General features: G+C 36.5%; 2 protein-coding genes across 2 annotated transcripts in view; both read left to right on the plus strand.

The window, feature by feature from the left end:
- The window catches only part of zcchc7 (zinc finger, CCHC domain containing 7), a 53,849-nt gene extending 48,379 nt beyond the window's left edge, over nt 1-5,470 (plus strand). Inside the window, exons 7-9 of the mRNA XM_079864772.1 lie at nt 2,845-2,940; nt 4,171-4,288; nt 4,372-5,470. Of these exons, the coding sequence (XP_079720898.1) occupies nt 2,845-2,940; nt 4,171-4,288; nt 4,372-4,949 (792 nt within the window). The 3' untranslated portion in view covers nt 4,950-5,470. The remainder of the gene's footprint in view (nt 1-2,844; nt 2,941-4,170; nt 4,289-4,371) is intronic.
- An 8,697-nt stretch (nt 5,471-14,167) lies between these two features.
- adamtsl7 (ADAMTS-like 7) lies at nt 14,168-27,100 on the plus strand. The gene is made up of 12 exons (XM_079864771.1): nt 14,168-14,401; nt 16,649-16,832; nt 18,281-18,456; nt 18,873-18,984; nt 19,593-19,757; nt 20,169-20,298; nt 22,417-22,630; nt 23,480-23,653; nt 23,727-23,903; nt 25,367-25,546; nt 25,633-25,777; nt 26,694-27,100. The coding sequence occupies exons 1-12, from the start codon at nt 14,252-14,254 to the stop codon at nt 26,831-26,833; spliced, it is 1,947 nt and encodes a 648-aa protein (XP_079720897.1). The 5' UTR covers nt 14,168-14,251; the 3' UTR covers nt 26,834-27,100.
- The last annotated feature ends 223 nt before the right edge of the window (nt 27,101-27,323 follow it).

Raw genomic sequence — 27,323 nt, forward strand, 5'->3', positions numbered from 1 at the left:
GTCTATTTCTAATTATTGAGTGGTTGTTCATATGGGAGCAAGTAGAAAAGATATACACTACTGTTCAAAAGTTTGGGGTTGGTAAGATTTTTTTAAATATATATAATATTTATATAATATTTTAGAAATAATTTTTTAAGAATTGTCTTATGCTCACCCATTTAATTGATTTTTTTTTTTATATATTATTACAATTTATTAAATATATTAAAACTGTGAAGTGTAATTTATTCCTGTGATCTTCATGATCCTTTAGAAATCATTCTAGGATGCTGATTTGGCGCTCAAGAAACATTTCTTAACATTGTCAATGTTGAAAACCATTATGCTGCTTAATATTTTTGGTGAAAACCATGATATATTTTTCACTTTAGCATAAACCAAAAATCTGAGGGGGAAAAATGTTTTAATATATTTTGTTCTGTAGAAGGTTAAAAAGAACTTCATTTATTTTAAATAGAAACATTTTGTAGCATTAAAAATGTTTTTACTGTCACTTTTCATCAATTTAACAATCATCTGAATAAAAGTATTCTTTTTTTTTTTTTTTACAAAAAAATCTACATTCAGACAAAAAAATCTTTTTCTGAGTTTTTTTTTGGTGTTCTCCTCAGGGTTAAATTTTTCAGAAAGAAAAACGTAAGTATTCAAATAATGGTATTTTTTATTCATTAGTATTTTTATTTAGAAAGGGCTAATATTTAATTAAGGAACTGCTTTATGGAATCGAAATTAAAATTAAAACCAATAAATTTCGATTCCCATCGTAAGTTGGTGGTTTCTAGGGTGTTCTGGGTGGATGCTTATTGGCCCAGGTCAAAAGAAGGCTCTACTGTAAGTTTCTCATTGATTCCTCCTTCAAAGTTCTCACCCATTTCTCACATTCACCAGGCAATCCATCGCTTGGAGAAGTAACAGCATATCTCTCCTCAATAAGCCAAATGAATTGAGGTGTCATTTATGTCCATAGCACATACAGTACAGGACGAGTTACACTGAAGTATAATACTTAGAGTAAAGGGATTGACCAAAACTCTATGTATGAGCAATAGTGATGCTTGATTAGCAAATATACCTAATAAAGGCCAGTGGAAGGCAAACCGTGCCGTGAGTTTGGGGGGTTAGAGAGAGTGAGTGAGTGAGCGACGGAGAGAGAGAAGGGTGGGTGTCTGGGGGGGTAACCGGTGGTGTCTTTGTGATGGAGATGGAGCAGTCTCCAGCGCTGAGCTGATAATGACCAACGGTTCTAATAGCATTCACCCCTCCACCCTTTAACCACTCAAGCGGAAAACGGACAGAAAGGAAGAGAGAGTGAGTGTGTGGAACGGAGGAAGATATGTTTAAAATATGACGTAGAGGGACCGCGTGTGTCCTGGCTTATTGAAAATGCGTGTATATGAGTGTGTGTATGTCTCGACGCCCCCTTGAGGAGACATTAAAAGACAATATGTGTGTAGTTTTCGGGCACGACGCACACACACGCACACAAACATGCTCGCACCAGTCAGCTTACCCTCTTTATCGTGCTGTATTTACGGAGGGCGATGGAGCGTGAAACGCCTTTGGGCTCCCCGGGACCAGATGGAGAAACACACACACATACACACACTCCAAAGGCGGCCTTATCACCAGCGCATTACTGGGATTTGTTGATACCCTCGGTAATCACTCCCTTATATCACCTCAAAGAAAAGGAAAATATACAGATTATATGAATGTCTGTGAGAAAAAGTGGGAGGAGGAGACAGAGTGGATGATGGGAGAAAGAGAGAGTGAATGGGGGTCATCATTCACTAGCGAGATGGGAAATGTAAGTGAGGTTTATAATAACAGAACCGAGTGAAAGGAATTGAGTGAAGTAGAGTAATATAACGCAGGTAGTCGGCTACCGCTGACATACACACGCTCACAAAGGGCACAGCTGAGAGGCCGAGGTGCATTCACACACTTGACATGAGCGTGTTGTATTCTTGTGTGTGTTTAGTGAGTGTGTCTGGTAGTGGTTGTGCCCAAATTCATGTCACCCTAATTGGAGGTTTCTTAACCTGACTGCTTGTTTGCTTGTCACACAGTAGATGCTTTTGTTACAAAGGGTTTGTTATTATGAGCATAGTAGCCTGCTACAAGACGTTCGCAGAATGTCAGAGCTGCTCTTTTCCACACTGTGAAAGCATGAAGGGACCAGGGACTGTCAAAAATGGACAAAATTGTCCGTTTGACTCGTTCATTGTTGGGAAAAAAGCAGAGATGGTTTTGCAACACAGGAATACGAGTAAATAATGACAGAATGTCTATTTTTCTATTAATTATCCCTTTACATCAGTGGTTCTCGGCAAACTTTCAAGAGGGCCTCAAGATGACTTAAAATGATTTAAAATAAGTTTAATTGCAAAATAATCTAAAACAGTTTTTCATTTTTCTTTGAAGAACCAGGGTTCCCACTGGCTATACGATGAAGCCTATAAAAGTGGGATTTCTAGACCAGGAAAAGTCAAGTAAATTAGTCAAATATAATGTGAATGACTTTTTTTTATAATGAATATAGATTTTTCTAGTAATGCCAAGCTTGAAATTGTGAGAAAACATAAATAAGGCAAAATTATTTTGAAAAAATAAACAGAGGAAGTATTGTTGTGGAAAATGGCCGGCCTTGGAGTCAAGAAGATTTGAAATGGTGCAATACTGAGTGTGAATGAAGGAACTGCTTCACTGTTTTTCTTTTGACAGACTGTAAATACAAAAGAGTACTTTGGTGCACTTTGTCAGTCGAGGCGTCAAACTCTCTTTTAAAGATTTCGGTAATTTGGTAATCATTCTCCCTTTGCTCTGTTTGTTTTTCTGTAGACCACTTTGGGACCTTTCAACAAGTCCAGTGATCCAGAGGCCTGCAGGAAACCTGCCTACTGTTATAACTGCTCTAAGAGAGGACACTTTGGGCATGTAAGTGGACTGGCCTCATCTGTGGGCCATCACATGAGTGTGCTGATGTTGTGATGTCACTTTTGCTTTCTGCAATGGATAACAACCACAACAACCCCTAAGCAAAACTTATATACAACATTTCCACACACAAACTAAATGAAAACCCCTGCTTGACACCTGTTTGTCATACTTAAACCAATTGACACATTTTCCAAATATGTGATTTACAAAACATACACTGCTGATTTTTTTTTAACTCTTACTCTGTGTGTACAAATCTTTTTGGCATTGTTATCTTCATATACAACATGCTAATGCTCTGCTAACAATATTAAAACTAAAGTATACAGTGTGTGCATGGTTATTATAAAAGTTGATATTCTGATCTTTTTTTTTCATAAGCACATTTTAATAATTCCAAACCACATCAATCTTAATAATAGAAATTGCAAAATTAAGCCACAACCAAAGGACAAGAAAATATTTATTGGGGCAGCAGCGTCACCCAAAAAACAGGTTGAGAAGAAATTATATTAATTGTAAAAGACTTTAAGAATTAGGTGTGAAACCATCAGGAACCCTTTAGTCTCCAGTGCCACCGTTTTCCAGAACTGCATCCTGTAAAGGAAAACCTGCTTAATAACAATGCACATGTTAATATAAGGCTTTTTTCCACCTACAGCCCTTGTTAATAATTATATGTAACTTTTAAATGATTATATACAAAACTAGAAGTAGTTATTAGGATTGATGTGGTTTGGAATTGGTAAAATGTGCTTGAAAAATATATGGTATAATGACTTGCACACACTGTATTCACTACCGTTCAAAAGTTTGAGATATAAAGATATAGCCATAAAGATATAGCCTACATTTATTTAGCAAGAGTGCATTCAATTGATAAAGTGACAGTAAAGACTTTTACATTGTTGCAAAACATCAATACTGTTCTTTTAAACATTGATCATCAAAGGATCCTAAAAAAAATGTATTGGCTTCCACAAAAATATTAAGCAGCATAACCATTTTTAACATTGATAATAAACATGTATTTTTTAAGCATCAAATCAGCATATTGGAATGGTTTCTGAAGGATCATGTGACACTAAAAACTGGAGAATTGTTGCTGAAAATTCAGCTTTGCCATCACAGGAATAAATTACATTTTAAAATATAATCAAATAGAAAAAAATGTAAGTAATAAAATGACTTAATAATATGAGGTTTTAAAGAGTGTGTTTTTTGCAGGAATGCTCTCAGAGGAGAATGTATAATGGGACGTATCCCACCCTGCCCATGATTACTTATTATGACACAACAAAGGACATCAATTGCCGGGAGCACAGACTAAAAAAGAAGGCCAGAGGTTTGTTGGAAACTTTCAGATAAGTTGAATTGATAGACACTGATCAAACTGATCAGATATAAGGACATGCGTTTCTCTTACAGATCTTCAGGATGCCGGATTGATGTCCACTGATGGAGGCGGTTTTACATCTACCCCTCAACCGCCCAGGAAGAAACAAAAAACCAGCCACAAACAGTCTCCGTACCCACACAACACTCACACAAACAACCAGCACACACCGAAGAGACGCATCGCACACACGCCCAAACATCATCAACAAGCGCACCAACACTTGAGTGTCAAGCAGAACTCACAAACACCAGGGAGCCACGGCAAAGGCAAGTTTATACCACAGCAGCAAAGCCAGAAGGAAGCAAAAAAGAAGAAAAAGAAAAAATCTTCAGTTATAGTTATAGATGAAGGTGCAGACTTTCCTAGAGGTGGCAAAAAGGGCCCTCACTGGACAGGGTTTTTTCCGTCTCCCCGGAAAGCCAATATGAAGCTGAAAAAGGCCTTTGGAATAGAAAAGAACAATAAAAAGAAAACGGAAACAACAACGAAAAAGAAGGAGAGGAAATTGAAAAAGAGACAAAAAAAAGCAGCAAACGATTCTTCCATGTATCCATCTGATGAAAACCTTTTTCAAATTAAACAAAGAAAGGTTAAAAAACGTTCCTAAAAATGCCAAAGCATGCGAATATGACTTCAGATGATTCTATCACCAATGCTGGCTTTCTCAGGTTGGCTAGTTGGTTTTGGTCCGTCTTCTTCCATCCACGTTTTCATGTACAGTATTAGAACTTTTTTAGGATTGTTCTTGGAAAACGAATCAATGCAAATAAGCCCCTCTTGCCCAAATACAATTAAAGTGCTGTTGAATATTGTGAATGTTAAATTGATCACATCTCATTTCAGAGGTTAAATAAATAGGGAAAACAAATGAATATTGAAATTGCAAATTCACTGTCAGTGTTTGGTGCGTTTCACTTTCACAGAATTGTAAAAGAACTATTAATTGCTTGGCTGCATTACACAATGTTTTTCATGTACGAAACTGACATTAAAAAGTGCTTAGTTTCGATAGGTTTAGCAAACATCAGTTTTTTTAGTGACAGGTGTCCTGCTTCTACGTGACGAGTTCTCTTATTTTATGTACATGCTGAGTTCTGTAACACCATGATTAAAGTCTGTTTGTTTTGATATCCTGTTTGAGATCTTTTGTATTAAAGGAGAACTCCGGTCAATTTTCACATTGAGCTCATTTTTTTGTACATTTGGAGTGCTGTCAGTACAGAGAACAACGACAAAAATCGGTGTTGCCTACACCGAGTTATTCTATTTTTAAAATTTGCACCCTGTTGACTTCAATGGGGCAAGTTTTAAACCTGCTTTTAGCCTCTTAACATCCTTGATGTGTCATTACAAGTGCACAGGTCATGTGAGTGATTCCTTCGGAGTGAACGCGGGTCAATCTGACTGCAGTAGATGTGAAAGATATGAATAAAAATGATATTTATTTAGCCAGCGCTCATACCTGTATTTACATCCTGTTTTCGGTCAAAGTCCATAGTAATCGATTGTCGAGTTCACGCGCATTGGTTTAGTACCTATGATCATGCGCGTGAACTCGACAATCGATTACTATGGACTTTGACCGAAAACAGGATGTAAATACAGGTATGAGCGCTGGCTAAATAAATATCATTTTTATTCATATCTTTCACATCTACTGCAGTCAGATTGACCCGCGTTCACTCCGAAGGAATCACTCACATGACCTGTGCACTTGTAATGACACATCAAGGATGTTAAGAGGCTAAAAGCAGGTTTAAAACTTGCCCCATTGAAGTCAACAGGGTGCAAATTTTAAAAAGAGGATAACACGGTGTAGGCAACACCGATTTTTGTCGTTGTTCTCTGTATTGACAGCACTCCAAATGTACAAAAAAATGAGCTCAATGTTAAAATTGACCGGAGTTCTCCTTTAACGTCTATTTTAAAGGTGCGATAGGTGATCTGGGAAATGCTAATTTTAGCCTGCTAGCATTGTAAGCATTACGATCCTGCAAATCGCCGTCCAAAGCCACGCCTCCTCCAAAACACATGAACGCACACAGACCAGAAGCGAGACGACCGGAGACAACATTGGATTACATCATGTGTCATTCACCGGTGAGAAAACTTTACAGTATAGTAACAGTACTAACGAACATAAATAAATGCCATTCTCTCTCTGTCTACACAGCGCACGTGAACGCGTTGATGATGTATGATGTCTGCGTGAACAAGCTGTGCAGTGGTATGCAAACACACGTTGACTGACAAGGAACACATGCTTTCATTTCATTGATTGAACGGACATTTTATGGTCCTACGCCTTCCACAAACAATATTTATTTATATTTATATATTTATAAAAAAACAAAAAACATTTAGACCACTTAACATAGTGATTGCTATCAGGATATGAGGAGACTTTCAACCAGCATAAAAAAAAAATTCTGTAGAGAATCACCTTTTGCACCTTTAATGATATCCAGGTTTTTTAAGGGAAAGTGTCATTTTAAGCTATCCCAGCTTAGTATGCAAAAGAAAACTAAGACACAGATAGGTTGATTTTGTAAAAAGTATAAACATACTCTATGTTGTGGGGCCAACAAAACATTTATTTTAGCCTCCCACCAGCTTAACCAATGAGATGAGTCTGGGGGCGGGACTATCTGTTTTATCAATCAATGGCAGATGTGGGAGTGTTTTGAAAGCGGGTTTAAAAGCAGCCATTATTTCTGCAATTTTGTTTCATAAAATAAAATATACCCGTTTTGTGCTTGCCTGTTTTTACTTGCCAAATATCTGTATGCCAGTTGGTGGTGACAAGTGAGCGAGTAACTGAATCATTCACTCCACCTATTCATTCAACAATGCTGATTCATTCAGGAATGCAACTTCGAACTTTTGCTCAGATATTCTCAATGGTGGATTCTGCTTTTGCGTCATTTGGAACAGTTCTCGTTGTCGGATCAAAACAGATAAGTAACTGGCAATATTGTGCCTTCAATGTTAAGCTCCTCAATATGAGCTTCTTGTTTATTGAACTTGCAATCATGTTGTTGATCTGAGTATCAGCGCGGCTGTGATTACCTGCAATCTCATATTAAAAATCTGTCCATTGAACTAAATTCTCACTTTCAGACAAAAATATGCGCTCCACCTTTCTCCTCTTTCCCGTGATTATCTACTTGAGCTCCAGGTGTTGTTTAGGGCTGTTCAGCTTTGAAGTAATGACAGGCAGAAAACAGCTGGTTAAGTGGTTAAACCATTGCCGTTTCCTTCCCTTTCCCTATTTTTCACTTTTTAAGATCCCACATTCCTTTTTATTCTCTGTATAATTCCTCCTTTCGCATTTACGGCTTGTGTTTTCGTTAAGAACAATATTTGAGCTCCAGAGGAGTACAGATTTGTTCAGTTGTTCTGTCAAATGTTTTTCTGCTCTGCAGAACTGTCTTTGTGTGTGTGGATGTTTATGTGAAAGTGTGTGCCATCAAGCTTTTATTGCCTGAAAAGTTTTCAACAGTAAAACAGGAGAGATGATTACTTAAGCCAAATATAAATCCAACACCAAACACGGCAATCCAGCCCACATGCAGAAAAAAGATTTGCAGACAGAATGTCAACTCAAGGGTCCCCCAGGGCTTGGCTGAGATGTGCAAGAGAGATACAGTACGGAGTGAGTGAGTGAGTGAAGAAACATGCAGTCACTATTGAAACTGAATTTAGTTGTGAATCACTCACACTGATTTTCACTGACTAATTCCTTAGAAATGATTAATCAGGCTGTTTACTGGCATAGTTGGCCACAACACATTCCCAGTAATGCGTCACAACCCTTGGACTCAACATACAGCTCTCAAAACAATCACAGTCATCCACTTAAGTGTAATTATTGAATCATACTCAAGGTCATTTTCATTTCAAGGACAGTGTTTGCCTGTAAAATCTTTATTTAGTAAGTCTTGTTTGTAAGATTGTGATTTCTAGTTTCCTCTGAATGTTTCCTCCACTACTGTGGTCCATTTCAGCTGTGTGTGACATGTCTTTTTCATTAGTCCAGTTCTCAGTGCAGCCCAACTGGGGCTTAATAAATGCTATATATATACAATGCACACAGGCTATAAAAAAACATATAAATATGTCTATAAATCCAGCTTTAAACCCATGAAAGTCAAAATATAATGAAAAATGGGAAAAGTTTGCGGTTAAAATAGATGTTCATAGGTTTTTACAGTACTTTTTATGGTCCCTGCATATGTGCTGATTGCTTGCCAGAAAATGTCACTCAGTGCTGAGAATGGCCAAGTTTATGGAAACCGTGACAGAGTCTGATTTAAAAAAAAAAAAAGACGTTTTGGTTTGAACTGAAAATGTAATTTGCATGCTCAAATATTTCTGGAGCAGTGTTATTTTAGTATGATATACTAATGTATTTAATAATAGTTTAAAATTAGCTTTGCTTTTTATATTTTGAGGTTTCATTTTAGTTTGTTTTAGTACTTTTGTTTTGTGATTTTTGTAAAATTTCAGTTTTAGTAATCTACTAGATATGGCAACACTACAATAAGGTCTAATTTGTAAACTAATTGTTAATATTAATAGTTAACTAATATTGACTAACAATTAGCTATATATTAGCTATATATAGACTAACAATTAGCTATATATTTTTACAGCATTTATTAATGTTAGATAATAAAAATGTTCTTGTTCATGTTAGTTCACAGTGCATTTATGTTAACAGATGGAACTTTTAATCTAAAACATTTATTAGTAAATGTTGAGATTAACATTAGCTAAGATTAATAATTTTATTTAATTAGCATTTATATTATTTTATGACTGAAAATTATTTTTAATAGTTTTCATTTTAGTCAACAATAACAACCTTGTAGTTTGGCCTAAAATCACTAATAATTATCCAATAATAGATGCAGGTTTTATTTATTGTTTTAAACTCAGTCAGCTCAAAACATCTGACATACATCAACTCATGGCACAATAACTACACATTTTTTGAAAACCAGTGTTCTTTCAGAACTGTACGGAAGCCCTAAGAGGCCATGGATTCATTTTATACATTTTTTCTTTCAACTTAATTTTCTCGTGATCTCAACATAAAAAGCTGTTTTCTCGTGATCACAACTTAATTTTCTTGTGGTCTTGACATAACAAACGTTGTTTTCTCTATCACGACTCAATTTTCTCATGATTGACATTTAAAAATATATATATAATATAATAAATATATAATATAACTTCCATTTTAATGCAACTGTTACATCCTCTTTCTGACGGCTGGGATGATTATAAATTCTTCCATTTTGTAGAACGTTATATGTGTGTGTGTTACTCGATCACCCTCAAGTGAGAGATAAATGTGGCTTAAAATAAACTTGATTAATTTTCAGCATTCTTGGAATGTAAGGAATACTGATACTTGCATTAAAGTCTTAAATCACATTGATTATGTCAACATTTTATGTTTCCACTGCCTTGTAAAGAAACACATAAAATGAAGGCCTTGGTTTTTAATGGCCCAAGTGAAATAAGACGTTCAGTCAAGTTTTTGTGTGATTGCACAGCATGAAGTTGTAATTTTTGGGATTAGTTTTTTATCAGCACAAGGTCGTAGACCTATGATGTGCTAATAACAACGAAACTAATTTACTGGTGTTATTTAACCACTAGAAACAACTTTTTTGGGGACCTATAGCACCAAGAGAAGCTCAACTCATAGTTCATTGCCAAGTTGTAGGTTAGGTTACCCAGATATTTTTGCCTCCAGTATCATGAAGTCTGCAAATTTCAACATCCTTCTCATCTGACATACTGCTTTTTGCATATTAGGGAAGTATGAATATTTGTATGGCGGGAGAGAGACTGTCTTCCAGGGTTCCCACGGCCATGGAAAACCTGAAAATAACACATTACAATTCTGATTTCTAGGCCTGGAAAGTTTTACTGGGAGATACATTGTTTTTTTTTTAGTTGCGCTCCTCTCTAAAGTATTTAATCGGCTAGACATTGCTGTTTGTGAGTGCTTGTGTAGAGTAAACTCCCTCGAGGCGGCGCGATAACATCCGTCTCGTTTGTCTTTTGAGGGTCTTATTGAAGATATTTGCACACTAATTTGTACTCTAGGATCATTTAAATCTGTATAAAAGTCATGGAAATACAGGAATTCACAACTGTTAAATGTCATAACACAGGCTGTGATCTCTATTGACAATTCTGTATTTTCAGTTTGCATTTCCATCCTCTCAACAGTCATTCCACCTTTAGTACTTTAGCATAAAGATTTGGGGTTGTTTGATTTAGTACACTTGGGAGACATCCACTGTTATTATGTTATTTACTGTCCGTACTAATCCACAGCGGGCATGTAGAATGCAGGGCTCAGAGCTGTTATTAAGTATGCTTAGTACTGACATTCCTCTCCAAATCCCCGTACTTTTGGATGAGTCTCTGTCGAGTTTCCAGCTATCTGTTTCTATCTCTTAAAAACTCTCTACGAAGGCTGTCAGACTTGTCTGCGTTTAACGTCACTTTGAGATTTCCTCCAAGCAGTCACTGAATAGACTTCTCTCTATTTACCATCCTGAAGGATGAGCAAATTTGACTAGTGACCACGTCACACACTTATCCGCACACACACATGTACAGATGCATGTCATCTAAATCACTGCACTGCAACAGGTGTGTAGTCAACAGTGTGCGGATTGGGAATGTGTCCGTTTTATGCTTGTAAATCCGAGTAAAGCCCCTCTATACCTCTCCTTCCTCCTCAACCGGTGCTTCATACTGTAGTTTCCAGACAAATTTTTTTCTTTCTTTTCAAAATGAATTCTTTCTTTTTATTGGGAAAAGCAAAACAATACAATACTTCCATTCACAGGAACAATTTATCCTTTTTTTCCCCTTTTTTCCTTTTTCCTCCCTCTTTAAACATACATGAATATGTACATGGAGCAAAAAAAAAATTTCATAGAGGGCTCTTATTGCAGAACACAACAAAAAAAACAACACGAGTGGTGGTCACCCAGTCTAGATCTAAAAAGAGAACAGAGTAAATTTCACTACCAGTAAGTGGAGTCTTTAACTTAGTAGAATTTCTTTTGAGGGTTTTAAAAAGTGCATACAAATTATGCTTGGTCTTAAATCAGACTCAGTCCTAGACTATCCATGTTATTCACAATTTATTGGTATCTGAGTATTTAATCCAATATTTTCCGCTCTTCATTTTGTGCAAACCTCAAATTTCTGTGACGAACTCAAGCTCTTACTGTAAATCAGTATCAGATCATCTTCCATCACAACCAAACTTTGGCCTGAGATAACTGTAATGATCTCAAAATGGTCTATAGGGTACCATTTATAATATGAATGCAATAAAAGGCAACTTCAGTAGAGAGCACACTTTCATGACTAAGTGTGAGTACACTTTTAAAAAATGCACTGTAATAATGTAAATTGTGTTTTAATGATTATTTAAAGTACACTTCACTTATTTTGATGTGTTGACTAACATACTAAAACACATGTGGTCCGCTACTTGATTATCATTTTACCTGTAGTGTGTTATTAGATTACATTTAATATATTTTAAATGTAGTAAATTATAACATCAACATTATATAAATGTGTAATTACATATAGGCCCCGTTTACACGAGAACGCTCGCGGGTGAAAACGTAAAAATATTTTATCAGATGTGCCTTTCGTTTAGACGGCGACGACGTTTTTGGGCCTTAAAAACGCAAAAAAGTGAAACCACCCTCCAGAGTGGAAATCTTAAAAACGCTCCACCGTCGCGTTCCCCGGTTCCCGTCTAAAGGGTAAAAAACGCAAAAGTATGTTAGACCATGAAGGCACCGATCACCGGTCCATTGCCACCTAGCCGCCTGGAGTGCATACTACATCGAATTTCACACAATTTTGCGTCACCATATGCACGCAGATTTCCCCCCCAAAACGCTCGTCTAAACGCAGAATTAAAAAGTGATAACGCAACGCCACTTTTGCGTTTTCTCTTCAGATCGTTTCCGTGTAAACATAGCCTGAATTCCTTGCAACTGTCGCCTCTGGCTTGCTTAGTTGAGGACACTTAATATTCAACAATATTATTGATTTGACTACTGTTTTCTGCAGAACTGCTTTGTAGATGAAATGAATTAATTTAGAAATGTATGATCTTTACAACGGAACTGAATCAACAACAATCCGTATCGTATTAAGCGCTGTATAAATAAAGGTGACTTGACTTGACAATATACAGAGTACACACCAGAAAACAAGAAATACAGTATACTGTGCAACTACAGTAAGACAAAATACTGTATTTTGTAGTTACTGTAGGCTAGTAACATGTTTATATTTTTGAGGTTGAGTGATCGCAAAGTCCCTTTCAAGGACATCGAAAGTCTTTGGTGATAGTTGCAATCGTGAAACGGCTCAGATTTGGCCCAGCTTCCATCGTATACCCCAATTTTTTTTTTTAGATTTTCGTTATTTACTCCCCCTCATGTTGTTCCAAATCCACAAGACTTTCGTTCATCTTCAGAACACAAATGAAGATATTTTTAATGAAATCTGAGAGCTTTCTGTCCCTCTTTTGAAAGTCTATTTACCCCCAAAAAATGTAGAATTTTCATTTTGGGGTCAACTTTAACCAGAGAAACATAATTTCATCGGAGAAAACTGTCCCTTCATTATCTTCTTGGTCTCAGTCCCTCAACGCTCTGCCTCTTTCAAAACATACTCACCTAATTTGCGATTAGAATTTTATGTGAATTTTTTTTGCATGTGTGTGTGAACTGAGACATATTGAGTGCTTGGGTTTCCTAAAAAAGAACATGGTGAAATCTGTTCATGAGGGCATTTTTGTGAAGATTAAAAACAAAAGGAATAAAATGGACCATGTGTGAAAACAGGTGAATAGAGTTTAACGTTTGGAAGAATGTGTCTTTGTTTAGGGAGCTGAAGTAATGCTCTGGGATTTTATGCTAATAGAATCCGTTTTAATGTGTTTGCAATGAAGAAAAACTGTAAGTCGCTTTGCATTATTGACCTGGAATAAAGAAACACAAAACCACTGCCACAAGAAACATTCCTTTGCCGCGTCAGTCTGAGCTCCAGTAGTTTATGTCCGTGAAAATATTTTCTGTGAACAGAACTGACCGAATGTTTCAGTGCAAGAGTTCTGAACGTTCTCTGTGTTTTTCCTTTAGATCTGATGTCTTGATATTCTCCTTTCCTCTCCTGTTTGATGAGGTGAAGTTCATGTGACCTCCAGAAGGTGTGCAGGTCATAGAAAAACACACTTACCATCTGGACACGAGTGACATACACCCTCATTACTACAAAATTACACACCATAAGACACACTCAAGTATGCAAAGAGACGGCTGTGGACTGCATTACAGAATGGGCCTGTTTTACATTTGTTTTCTGTTCTAGTGGCTTTTAGAGGGAGAGGGAGAGTTTTTTTTTTGTTGCTCTAATTCTCTGATTTAGTTCTGGTTAGGTCAGAATAAGCCTCCCTGAGTGTTAGAAAGAAAGATAGAGAGACTGTGTCTGTCCATCAGAAAGTGATTGTAATTCTAAGCATTTTACAGCTTCTCTCACATGCAGAGAGATTTCTTGGAAGGAAACCTTGCTGCTTATGAAAGAACAAAAAATGGGGTGAGTGGAAAGAGGAGAGGAGGGAGATGTGTGCCAGTGTGTATGTGACTCGCTGTCTGGGGGTGAGACACACACACACACACACACACACACACTTAAATACCAAAGAGAGAAACCCCCTTTCACTAAAACTTTCTCTCACACAAACACACATCTCCATTCAGAGACAGCGCCACTGCATTACTTCTCATTAAGACCAGGACATACACACACATCTACACACTTACTAACTGTCTTGTTCTGCTCATGGCTTGTGGGATGCGACTGCCGACCTGGAGCGGACACCAGTGGAGACTCATCCAGCGTTTCCTCCTGATGACCCTTTTGCTCTCCCTCCTGTGCCCACCCACGGAGCCCGTTCCCCGGGACAACGACTTCAGCAGCGGCCCTGGAGAGGTAAGAACCGCACAGAATGAACAAATGATTCCAGCCGGCAGAACTAGAACGCATGCAAGTGTCTGTAACAAACAGTGTTCAATATCTTATAGTGTGTTGGAATACTTTAAACTTAATTAGGATAAATTAAGATGTAGAAATCCACATAAATCTGCACTCACAAAAATTTGAAATATTCAACATCTATAGTATTAAGTTCCTAAATTTACATCGAGTTATCATTTAATAGGTTGAAATCTACATAAATATGACTTGACTTGATAAATGTTCTGGTATAGTACAATAATGTGATACCATTTTCAAGAAGGTTTTTCTAAAAAGTACATTGCTGCATTTTAAAATGATGCACATTTTTACAAAAATGCAATTGTTACAATGACAGTAACAAAAATACGTTACAAAGTACAGAGTACTCATTATAAGACAAGAAATACAGTATACTGTAAAACTGAGTTGGCACAAAAAAAAAGTTGTGAAAAAAATTCTGTCTCTTACAGTTCCTATGGCAACCTGTTTACATTTCTGAAAGTTTAATAGAACATATATATTAATTGTTTTTTTTTTAATATATAAAAATATATTAGTGTTTTTTTTATATATTTTTCTAAATATTCAATATCTATGCAGTGCAAATGACTTTTTTTTTTATTTTTTAAATAGGCCTATATGTATTTTTATTTTAAAAAAATGATATACTATATTATGCGGTATTTGAGAAAAAATCTTTAAGTATGAAATGTGTATATATATATATATATATATATATATATATATATATATATATATATATATATTTTTTTTTTTTTTTTAATAACCTATTGAGTACTGTGAGAATGTGAGTAGATTGCTCATAAACTCCTGAGTCCAGTATAGTAAACACTGGAGCAAACATTGATGGCTCTTGTAAAGATGATCTTGGGGACAAAACATTGCAAAACTATCCAGTACGGATGTGTGTGTGGGGCTCTGGGGTCAGGTTTTGTCTTCATTGTAGGGAAGAAATGTCCCCATAGGAATAGTAAAACCCAAAATCACCTCTACTGTGGGGATCAGTCAAAGGTCCTCACGAGGAAAATGGCTTAGTAAACATACTAAATAACACATTAATAACATTGTTAAAAAAAAAATGCCGAAAGGTTTATTTGAGGTTTGGGGGATAGAAAACATCATGAACTCAGAGGAAAAACAAGAAGTCACTGGAAAGTCCCCACTATGATAGAAAAACAAAACTGTGTGTGTTTTGGTGTTAGGAAGCAGAATTTTTCCAGTCTGTCAAGTATGATATTCTTTAAACTAAGCCTGTTTCTTATTGTAAGTCTGACAAACTGCGAGAAAAGGTGTTTTTTCATAGTCTTCTTAATCAATCCCAGTTCTTATAGAATCTTTGGAACTTACAATAAAAGCAGTTTGTTTAAGCATTAGACGGCTTGCAGTGAGTAATTTTGAATCATGAAACGATGTGGTCCTTGTCTGACCATAAAGTGTGTGTTTCTCATTATTGTGTTATGCTAAGAGGGACTTATGATGGTTTGAATGAAAAAGTTTTCGGAAACGGTTTACAGTGAATCATTGTGATTATAGTAGCAGTGTTTCCAAATCTGTAAATCTCAAACACAAGCAATCTCTCTCTTCATTGATCTGTTTTTTTTTTTTTTTTCCCTGTATTTATCTTTGTTCATCTGCGAGCATGGGTGAATATTGAATTTGATGTTTACATGTTCAGTATACTAAAACTGTGAAGAAAGTGTATAAAAAGTTGAATTTTTAGTAACTAACGTTAACATAAAAAATGTATTGCTCATTATTTGTTAATGCATTAACAAATGTTAAGTAATGAGACCTTATTGGAAAGTGTTACCTAAAATTTTCATGAAATATGCACTCATGTGCTTTGTCTAATTTACATATAAATTATAAATGACTGAAAGCATTTTTACAGGCATAAATACAGCTCAATGTGAGTGCATTTTCAGTGAAAGACAGCAATGCCCTTTTGAAGAGCTACATGTTTGCTTTTTTTGATTAACTCTTGCCAGATAAGACAGCCAATGTTGATGAATTTTCTGAAATCGAATCATCTTAGCCGTTCAATTTTGATTTTAATCTTTTTATTAATACGATCTCAAGCAAACATCTGCCCAGATAGTCTCCCATTTGAAGTGGTGAAATCCCTGTTTTCATCTGTGTGAAGTCATTACTCAGGTCTGAAGGTTGACTCGTGTGTGTGTGTGTGTTGTTCTCGTGCAGGGCTGTGAGGGTTTCCAGGTGGATGTATGTGGTGTGTGCGCAGGGGATGGGAGCTCGTGTGAGCTGTTCAGTGGGACACTCTTTCTTTCTGTGCTCTCTGTTGGTTACCACAAGATCCTGGACATCCCCTCTGGAGCTCAACGAATCAAAATACAGGAAACACAGAAGACCAGGAACTACTTAGGTAATGGAACTGAATTCCTGCTGGCTCTTGTTTTTACTTTACTTCAGGTTCATTATCATGGCACGTTTCTCAAACAGGGTGCAATTTAGTGTTTCCAGACATAAAACACACGTTTTTGTGTGTGTGCGCTCTGAGAAATATATGTTATATAAAAAAACTGACAGGTGAGAATACAAATAAATAATCTCATTCTGTTAACTTATCAAATTTTAGCATTCACTGTATTTGATGTGCACAACCATTCAATCATTTTATTATAAGAGTGTAGACAAGATTATTAATCAAATAATTCAAATATTTTGGGGTTGGTAGTATTTAAAAAAAAAAAAAAAAAAAAATCTCTCTCGCCGTGATACATTTTTTTGATGAATAGAAAGTTGAAAAGAACGGCATAAATAGAAGTCTTTTGTAACAAGAAAATCTTACCAACCCCAAACATTTGAACAGTAGGGTACCTAATTGGTTTATCAATAAGTACAAATCAACATTTGGTTCCAATACAGCTTAATTTAGGCAAAAACCTACTTCTGGTGCAGTATACATATTTATCAATTTTGAATATTTAATGTTTGTTGGTGAAACAAATCATGTTTTTAAACTGTATGTAGACAAATTTTGGAAGCAAGCCTCAATTAAAATGGAATGTATAAATATATATACAGTCAAACCAAAATTTATTCAGACACCTTCAACATTTCTCACATTATCACAGTTATCAAATCAGTTGATATTTCACTGGTTTTGGCCATCCTTCTATTAGACTGCCTCACAAAAGAATTAGGTTGAATAGCTGTCAGCTGTTTAATTTAAGTACACATTTAGATGATACCAATTTAGGTCAACCAATTACCAAGCAATGCTTAATTTTGTTCAGTCTGTGGTGTAAAAAGGTCGCATTAGCAATTAAAGAAAAAACACATAAGCAAAACATGGTCAGGTCAAAGTGTTTCTGAATAATCTTTGGCCCCAAATTTTTATACATTTTACTGGTAGCCCATGGTATGAGGAATTTTTGGGTATAATATGTCACAGTTTTCCTCATTTTAGTATCATCACTTACATAAATGAGCTATAGTGTCCTGCACCCACTAGTAAAAAATGTTTATATATATATATATATATATATATACACAGTCAAACCAAAAATTATTCAGACACCAGATATATATATAATAATTTTTGGTTTGACTGTATATTGCTTCTTTCACTGACAGTTATTAAGCATTTCAGGCCCTATTATACCCTATTCTTTAAAGTGCCATATCTTAAGGCGGTAACTGGTTTTACTTCTAACTGGTCCAAGCTGGTGGACCAGCAGAATAACAGCTACCACATTCCAGACGCCAGCTGGTGTGACCTGGTTTATCCCATTAAGGTTAAAATGTGTTATGGAACCATGTGTCCTTCTTCCATCCATAATCTTTTCCCCCCCTCTCTCTTTCTTCAAGCTCTCAGGACAGCGAGTGGTGAATCAGTGCTAAATGGTGACTGGGTAATCGACAGGCCAGGATATTTCTATGCCGTGGGTACTCAGCTCGCATACAAACGGCCCAATGAGATCCGCAGCAGAGCGGGAGAATCCATCACTGCTCCTGGCCCAACCAATCAGGAGCTGCATCTCTTTGTGAGAGACCACTCCTACTGTATGATATCACAAAACTGCCTCGATTAAAGATACATATATAGAAAGCGGCTTAATGTGGCAGATAATCTACACTCTAAGAAAAGTGTGTTAAAATAAGGAACAGTATTGTGTTAATACAAAGGAATTTTCTGTATAGACTTTTTCACAGGTGTTTTACCTGTATTTTGTATTACACATTGCATTGTGCTGTGTTTAGGGGTTAAAGAAAATGTAACTGATAATGTTCTGCATAAAATGACTAGGACCTTTTCCGTTTTGGCTCATTTTCCTTACAGTGTGATGTATTGTTTTAGAAAGTTAGGAAGTTTGTTTTTATGATAACAAAGGCTTCTGATTAAGTCCATATGAATAGTGTGTAAGACTGGATTTTTTGTTTTAAACTCTATATTTTTCAGGTGATTTATCAACAGCCCAATCCAACAGTGTATTATGAATACATTCTACCCAAAGACCCCATCACTGACACTTACTCAGATGCCTATTCTTATTCTAGTGTACTTCCTCTGGGTAAGAATTTCAATATATAATTTTATATTATACTAATGCACATATGGAGTACACTATAAAGATTTTTTTGAAATAAATATTTTTTATTCAGCAGGGAGGGACACATTTAATTGATCAAAAGTGAGAGTAAACGCTTTGACATTGTAACAACAAAAAAAATGCTTTTCTCATGAACTGTTTTCAACATTGATAATAATAGGAAATGTTTCTTGAGCACCAAATCAGCATATTAGAATGATTTCTGACGGATCATGTGACTGAAGATTGGAGTAATGGCTTCTGAAAATTGTAATATTTCATATTACTGTTTTTACTGTAATTTTGATTACATACACAGCCTTGGTGAGCAAAACAGACTTTCAAAAACAAAGAGTTTTGATTCACAAGTATAAAAACAAGATGTTAACAAAATTCCAAAAAAGAACCTTTAAACTTTTAAATAAAAGTTTTTAGATTAATATAACTGTTTCCATGCTTGTACATATCATTTTTAAGGGTTTTTATCTGCTAGGTAATGGGGCATTTTATATCCTGTATTAAAAAAAATAAAGTATCTTTAAGTTTTTTTTTCTCCTTTCTTTCTGTCTCTTTCCCCCTCCCTCCAGTAGAGAGTCATGGAATGTTTCCTGATCCTGAGAATAGTGACGGTGAAAGCTCAATGGGCAGCCCTCATCCTAACCAAGTTCCTTTGGACCCTATAACCCCAGAACCAGTTCCTCAATACAGCTGGGTTGCCATGAAAACAACACCCTGCAGTGCCACCTGTGGAACAGGTAGTTTTGTTGTTAGTCCATACATTAATGTGCTTTTGTGGTCCTTTCTTCTTTTAATTTGGTCTGGGTAAACTAAATTGTCTCTTAAAAGATTCCTAGAATATATGTAAGACAGAACTAGAAAATAATTATTTTTGGCCCTGAGATATATAAACACACTGTTGTGTTGTCTAATGAATAGTGTTCTGAATTTGAATGTAGTGACACACACACAACATTCACGCATTCCAGGCCATTGCTGAGGTTTTATAATGTCCTCACTGTTTAAAAATCTAAATCAAATCCAGAGTAACCATACTTTTGTGCTTGCGTATAAAACCAGAATAGATTGGTATTCTACTAGCCGCAGACACTGAACTTGTAAGACAATGTCTGTCTCTGTTTAATCTGTTTGTCTGGTGTGTTTATCAGGCAGTCGTCAAGTTGTGTTCAGCTGTGTGGAAAGGGCCACTCAAACCACTGTACCGGGGGATCTCTGTAGCTACACCAGTCATTCTGGCCCCCAGGTAGAAGAGTGTCAATCGCAGCCTTGTCCAGCCTTGTGAGTGAACATCTTTTACTGCAGACAAAGGAGTTTTAAAAAAAAACAAAAAAAAAAACAGCACTAAAGTTAGTTCAAGATTATTTAGTTAGTCAGTCACTAAAGTATATAATATGAATACATTTTAAATATATATACTTAAATAAGCCTATCACATAGGCCTAACACACTACAGTTAAAATTATAATCAAGTCCTACTTTACATACAGTGAGGAAAATAAGCATTTGAACACCCTGCTATTTTGCAAGTTCTCCCACTTGGAAATCATGGAGGGGTCTGAAATGGTCATCGTAGGTGCATGTCCACTGTGAGAGACAAAATCTAAAAAAAAAAATCCAGAAATCACAATATATGATTTTTTAACTATTTATTTGTATGATACAGCTGCAAATAAGTATTTGAACACCTGTCTATCAGCTAGAATTCTGACCCTCAAAGACCTGTTAGTCTGCCTTTAAAATGTCCACCTCCACTCCATTTATTATCCTAAATTAGATGCACCTGTTTGAGGTCGTTAGCTGCATAAAGGCACCTGTCCACCCCATACAATCAGTAAGAATCCAACTACTAACATGGCCAAGACCAAAGAGCTGTCCAAAGACACTAGAGACAAAATTGTACACCTCCACAAGGCTGGAAAGGGCTACGGGGAAATTGCCAAGCAGCTTGGTGAAAAAAGGTCCACTGTTGGAGCAATCATTAGAAAATGGAAGAAGCTAAACATGACTGTCAATCTCCCTCGGACTGGGGCTCCATGCAAGATCTCACCTCGTGGGGTCTCAATGATCCTAAGAAAGGTGAGAAATCAGCCCAGAACTACACGGGAGGAGCTGGTCAATGACCTGAAAAGAGCTGGGACCGCCGTTTCCAAGGTTACTGTTGGTAATACACTAAGACGTCATGGTTTGAAATCATGCATGGCACGGAAGGTTCCCCTGCTTAAACCAGCACATGTCAAGGCCCGTCTTAAGTTTGCCAATGACCATTTGGATGATCCAGAGGAGTCATGGGAGAAAGTCATGTGGTCAGATGAGACCAAAATAGAACTTTTTGGTCATAATTCCACTAAACGTGTTTGGAGGAAGAAGAATGATGAGTACCATCCCAAGAACACCATCCCTACTGTGAAGCATCGGGGTGGTAGCATCATGCTTTGGGGGTGTTTTTCTGCACATGGGACAGGGTGACTGCACTGTATTAAGGAGAGGATGACCAGGGCCATGTATTGCGAGATTTTGGGGAACAACCTCCTTCCCTCAGTTAGAGCATTGAAGATGGTCGAGGCTGGGTCTTCCAACATGACAATGACCCGAAGAACACAGCCAGGATAACCAAGGAGTGGCTCTGTAAGAAGCATATCAAGGTTCTGGCGTGGCCTAGCCAGTCTCCAGACCTAAACCCAATAGAGAATCTTTGGAGGGAGCTCAAACTCCGTGTTTCTCAGCGACAGCCCAGAAACCTGACTGATCTAGAGAAGATCTGTGTGGAGGAGTGGGCCAAAATCCCTCCTGCAGTGTGTGCAAACCTGGTGAAAAACTACAGGAAACGTTTGACCTCTGTAATTGCAAACAAAGGCTACTGTACCAAATATTAACATTGATTTTCTCAGGTGTTCAAATACTTATTTGCAGCTGTATCATACAAATAAATAGTTAAAAAATCATACATTGTGATTTCTGGATTTTTTTTTTTAGATTATGTCTCTCACAATGGACATGCACCTATGATGACAATTTCAGACCCCTCCATGATTTCTAAGTGGGAGAACTTGCAAAATAGCAGGGTGTTCAAATACTTATTTTCCTCACTGTATATCTTGGTATCGTCACAACTACTTGCCAAATATACTTAGAATACTTAATCATACTTTTCTTAATGAAGTACAATTATATGCAGATGTACTTAAACTTTTCTGTATACATGTCAGTCTAAGCCAAGTATACTTACTTATGTATAATTTTGTATGTATCTTACATAAAAATGTGTATACACTTAAAATATATACTTAAAAACTGTCCATATGGGCATTTGGACTTGATTTTCAAATGGTGCAAATGAGAAGCACATGTGAATGAAACCAAGCAGTTGTCCTTCAACCAGTGTGTGTGTGTGTGTAGTTGGGATGTAGGGGAGTGGTCTGAGTGCAGTAAGACCTGTGGTCCAGGTTTCCAGTATCGTCAGGTGATTTGCCAGCAGACGCAGGGACACCATGGCAATAGCACAGTCATCGTGGCGGCCAGCCTCTGCGACGACACGGAAATGCCAGAGACGACCACTGTGTGCCAGCTCAAGATCTGCAGTGAGTGGCAGATCCGCTCAGAGTGGACAGAGGTTTGTGAATGTGTCTGTGTGTAGGGGAGAGTGGGGTAAGATGAGCCAGTTTTTCCTTAAGTACGTGAAGCAAGAAGAAATGAGAGGTTAAACTAATACACATAACTGTGTTTCATGACATCATCTATCATCTGGAATTAAAAGAACGCATCTATAACACATAACATCTGGCTATTGAAATACTGACTTGAATAATGTGATCTCAGTTTGTCCCATAACCACCTAATTAGGAAAAAATGACCTCATTAACAGTGTTGTCATTATAAACAAAAACGAAACAAAAATTGTAGTTTCCTAAACACAGATGGTGGCTCATCTTACCCCGCTCTCCCCTTACACTACAGTTTAAAAGTTTGGGGTCAATAAGAAGTTATTTTTCTCCTTTCTTTTTTCTTCAAAAAAATTAAATGACTTTTATTTAGCAAGTATCCTCTAAATTAATCAAAAGTGGCAGTAAAATATTTTACATTGCTACAAAAAATTATATATTACAAAAAAATATATTTCAAATAAATGCTGTTCTTTTTAACTTTCGATTTATCACGTACACCAAAAATATTAAGCAGCACAACTCAAATAAATGCAGCCTTGGTGAACATAAGATACTTCTTTCAAAAACATTAAAAAACAACCTTATAGGCTCCAAACTTTTAAACGATAGTGTAGATGTGAAAAAGAAGAGAAGATGTAAAAGAGGAATTATTATTTACATTGCATTTGCTTATGATAACCTGCACAATATACAATATATTAGGCCTAACAGATCATGGTTTTTGGAGGCCATCAATACAAAGTGCTCGGAGAAAACCTCTCTCTCTCTCTCACTCTCTCTCTCTCTCTCTCTCTCAGTGCTCTGTGCCGTGTGGAGTAGGTCAGCGCAGAAGAGAAGTCGTGTGTGTTGATAACCTGGGTGACATCGTTTCTGATGAGGAATGCAACATGGCGCTTCGCCCACAGGACCTGCAGAACTGTGACAAAGGAGTGTGTGCCAGCAGCTGGTTCTATTCTCTCTGGAGTGATAGGGTGAGAAATCGTGCGCTTTTCTTCAGTATTTCCCAGTAGCACTTCTAAAACAGCTGTTTATGTCTCTCTGCAGTGCTCTGCAGACTGTGCGGAAGGAAGTCGCAGCCGGTCGGTGGTGTGTATGATGAGTCAGACCAACTCGCTTCCACTGGACAACTGCGATGATGAGGATAAACCCGACGAGCTCATGCCGTGTGACCTGGGACCCTGCTCACAGCGACTGGAATGGTACACAGGAGCCTGGGGACAGGTGCATGGACACACACATGCAGAAAAGTCAACTAACTGAAAGTTTGCTCAAATTACTAAAGCTAAAACTGAAATAAAATGAAAGGTATACAGAAACAAAAAGTAATAAAAATGATAAAAGCACACAACAAAAGTTCTAAAATTGAAACAAAAATTACAACTAAAAATATAAAATAAAAGTTCATTTAAAAAACTGTCAGTGTCCTGTGGCCATACCAGTGTTTTTTAACTGTTTATTTCCTGTCAAATATTTTAGTAATCATTATAAATTAGATATCATTCAAGAGCTAAAACACTCAAAATTCATATTTTGAAATCGGACATGGAAATCGTACTTTAAATCCTTTTAGCCGGCTCCTCCCCCTAGTGAGCGGTGTCATGTTTCACATTTTACAAAATTGACTGCATTATTTTATGGTCAAATCTATTTCTAATCTTGACAAATCACATATCGTTGGAAAGGTCTGAGACTAAAAGTTCTGTATTTGACCACTGTTTTGTAATAGAAGTGATATTGTGACAGAAATGTATTCATTTGTTACAGGAGAATGCACAATTAAAATTTCAATGGAGTGTGAGTCACTCGGTGGCTATTTTTAGCATAGCGCCTTTTCAAAAGCTCACAGGAACCTCCATTTTTGTGATAATAAACTTTCAATTTGGAACACAACTAACTAGTTGGCTTGAAGTCTTTGCCACCTTTGAATACTTTTAAATATATTTTGCAATCTGTTTTAAAAGAGCCTTGTAAGTGCTTTTCTTAACCTTATTTTAACTGTTTTGTTGAAGTACTGTTTTGTCCTATAATAATCAGAGTGTTTTCTCTAAAAAGAGATCAGCCTTAGGTCTGGATTCCAAAGCATTCAAGAATTACAGCAATTTAGGTTTATTTAAAGGGATAGTTCACCCAAAAAAGAAAATTCAGTCATCATTCACTCATCCTCAAGTTGTTCAAAACCAGTATGAATTTCTTTCTTCTGCTGAACACAAAATAAGATATTTAGAAGAATGTCAGTAGCCAATTAGTTGTCGGGCACCATTGACTTCCATAGTATGGGAAAAAAATACATTGGAAGTCAATGATGCCTCACAACTGTTTGGTTACAAACATTCTTCAAAATATCTTCTTTCATGTTCCACATAACAGAGAAATGTATACATGTTTGGAACAACTTGAGGGTGAGTAAATGATGACAGAATTTTCATTTTTGGGTGAACTATCCCTTTAAGCCTTTTCACATCTATGCTCAAAAATGGAGGTGACAGTAATTAAAATATTAATAAATACTATAGTAATATAATTGAATACTAAAATAAGTCTGCTTTTGAACTATTCATTAAAAGAGCTGACTCATAAGAGTCGTTCGTATTTGGAATTGAGCTGCACTAGTAACTCAGTGTTGATTTACTGAAAAAAACCCAGATCTAATACTGAAACCCTGTTTGCTTATGTGTGTGTAACAGTGCTCGTCTGAATGTGGCAATGGTACCCAGAGTCGAGGTGTGGTCTGTGTTGTCCAAAACAATGTCCAATTAGAAGTCACCTCAGATGAGCGCTGCTCTCATCTGCCCCGTCCTCCGAGTGGACAGACCTGCTATTTGAAGAGTTGTGGTGCGCAGTGGTACATGACGGAGTGGAGCTCGGTTAGTTCCTCACACACACACAGTGCAACTTCAACCAAGCTGTTTCAATCAACTCGTTTAACAAGAATGTTTTTAAACTACCTCAGTGTTCTCGTTCCTGCGACGGAGGCTTTCGAGTGAGGGAGGTACGTTGTTTGCAAGATGAACTGACCACAAGCCATGACTGTGATCCTGCCCTTGAACCTGCAAATCAAGAGAAGTGTAACACACACACCTGCACGCCACAGATTGGTATGATTTTTCTACAGCTGTCACTTTCTTCATTTAAAATAATTTGTCTTTGTACTTTATCTAGAATTGTTAAACAAATCGTTCACCCTAAATGACAATTCTGCCATCTAATCACCCAAATGTCATTCCAAAACAAGGCTGGATATCGATACAGATTTCCCAATCTGAATCTGATTCACAAGCTCTTGAATGATTACATATTCAACTTTTTGCAGAAATAAATACATTTCTCTCTACTAATGCTGTAAATTATTATGGCCAGTGTTTCAGACTTATTTTAAACTTGTCTGTTTGACAGTGTTATTGTTACCTAAAGCTAAAACTATTCAAATGTATTTGAAAGCTGGTAAATAAAGCTGTATTAAAAATAAAATATAAATATTAGATGAAAAACGTTAAAAAAAAATTAAAATAAATACGTACATTTAAGTTGATGTACTAAAATTACCAAATATAAACTGAAATAAAATGTTACATTTATATAGAAAAAAACAAAAACGAAATATAAAATTGACAGACACATAATAGAGATACTAAAACTGAAACTTTTTATATCCAGTCCTCACCCTACTTTTTTCCCTCTGATAATCCATTTCATATAGCTGTACATCCCAATATAGAAAAGAACGGTCGCTACTTCCGTTACATCGTGACTTTAACAATGAACATCAGTATTGTGTAAATGAAGATCACGATTAATCAAAATCTATATTTTTACCCAGCTCTTTCCAAACCCATATTTTCCTTCTTCCATGGAACAATTAAGGAGATCTTAAGCTAAATGTTAAATTGCTCTTTTCCATATTAAAGTTAATGAAGACTGTAGCTATCAAACTCCAGAAAAATGATCATGACAGAACTTTCTTTTATGTGTGGACTGTACCTTTAAGATGTTTCTCTTTGTCTCTGTCTGTAGACGAGTCCTGCAGGGATTTGTACTACAACTGTGTGGTGGTGGTCCAAGCTCGTTTGTGTGTGTACTCATACTACCGCACCACATGTTGTGCATCATGCTCTCGGGTCATTCAGAGAGACACACTGCATAGAATCAGGTGATCAGGTCGGCTCCTTGGGATGTGACATCACCGCTCGCCTTTCCTTGGATTGGTATGTCCTTGTCTCTCATCATGACATCATCGCCCACCTGTTTTCAGCTGGATCTGACCCTGAGATGACATCACTGTTCATCACCTCTCTGTCTTTCACTTCAAAAGACTTTAAGTATACATTCACTGCCTTTCTTTTTTAAAACGCAAAATGAGAATGCTCTATGAGCAATTGAATATTTATTGCAAATAAAAACAACTGAGCCTCTTTTACTTCATTTATCATGTTCAGTAATGTCTAAAAATGAACAATGACTGATTTTCAAATTAATCTTTATATTTAAATGTTAATTTATGACTATTAACCTATCTAAATACAACATCTAAAACTTTGCTTCTCTGCCATTGTAGAGGGTTCCTTGTATTTTCAATAATTTAAAGAGAGGTCCACATGCAATATTAGTCAAGGTTTCTTGCTCCAAAATGAGTTTAGTTTTCAA

Source organism: Squalius cephalus, assembly GCF_949319135.1.
Source record: "Squalius cephalus genome assembly, chromosome: 2".
Classification (NCBI taxonomy): Eukaryota; Metazoa; Chordata; class Actinopteri; order Cypriniformes; family Leuciscidae; genus Squalius; species Squalius cephalus.

Coding starts and splice junctions, on each gene's coding strand:
- adamtsl7 (XM_079864771.1), top strand. CDS start 14,252: ATGGCTTGTGGGATGCGACTGCCGACCTGGAGCGGACACCAGTGGAGA. Junction 14,402..16,648: donor TCAGCAGCGGCCCTGGAGAG/GTAAGAACCGCA, acceptor GTTCTCGTGCAG/GGCTGTGAGGGTTTCCAGGT. Junction 19,758..20,168: donor CAGTGCCACCTGTGGAACAG/GTAGTTTTGTTG, acceptor TGTGTTTATCAG/GCAGTCGTCAAGTTGTGTTC.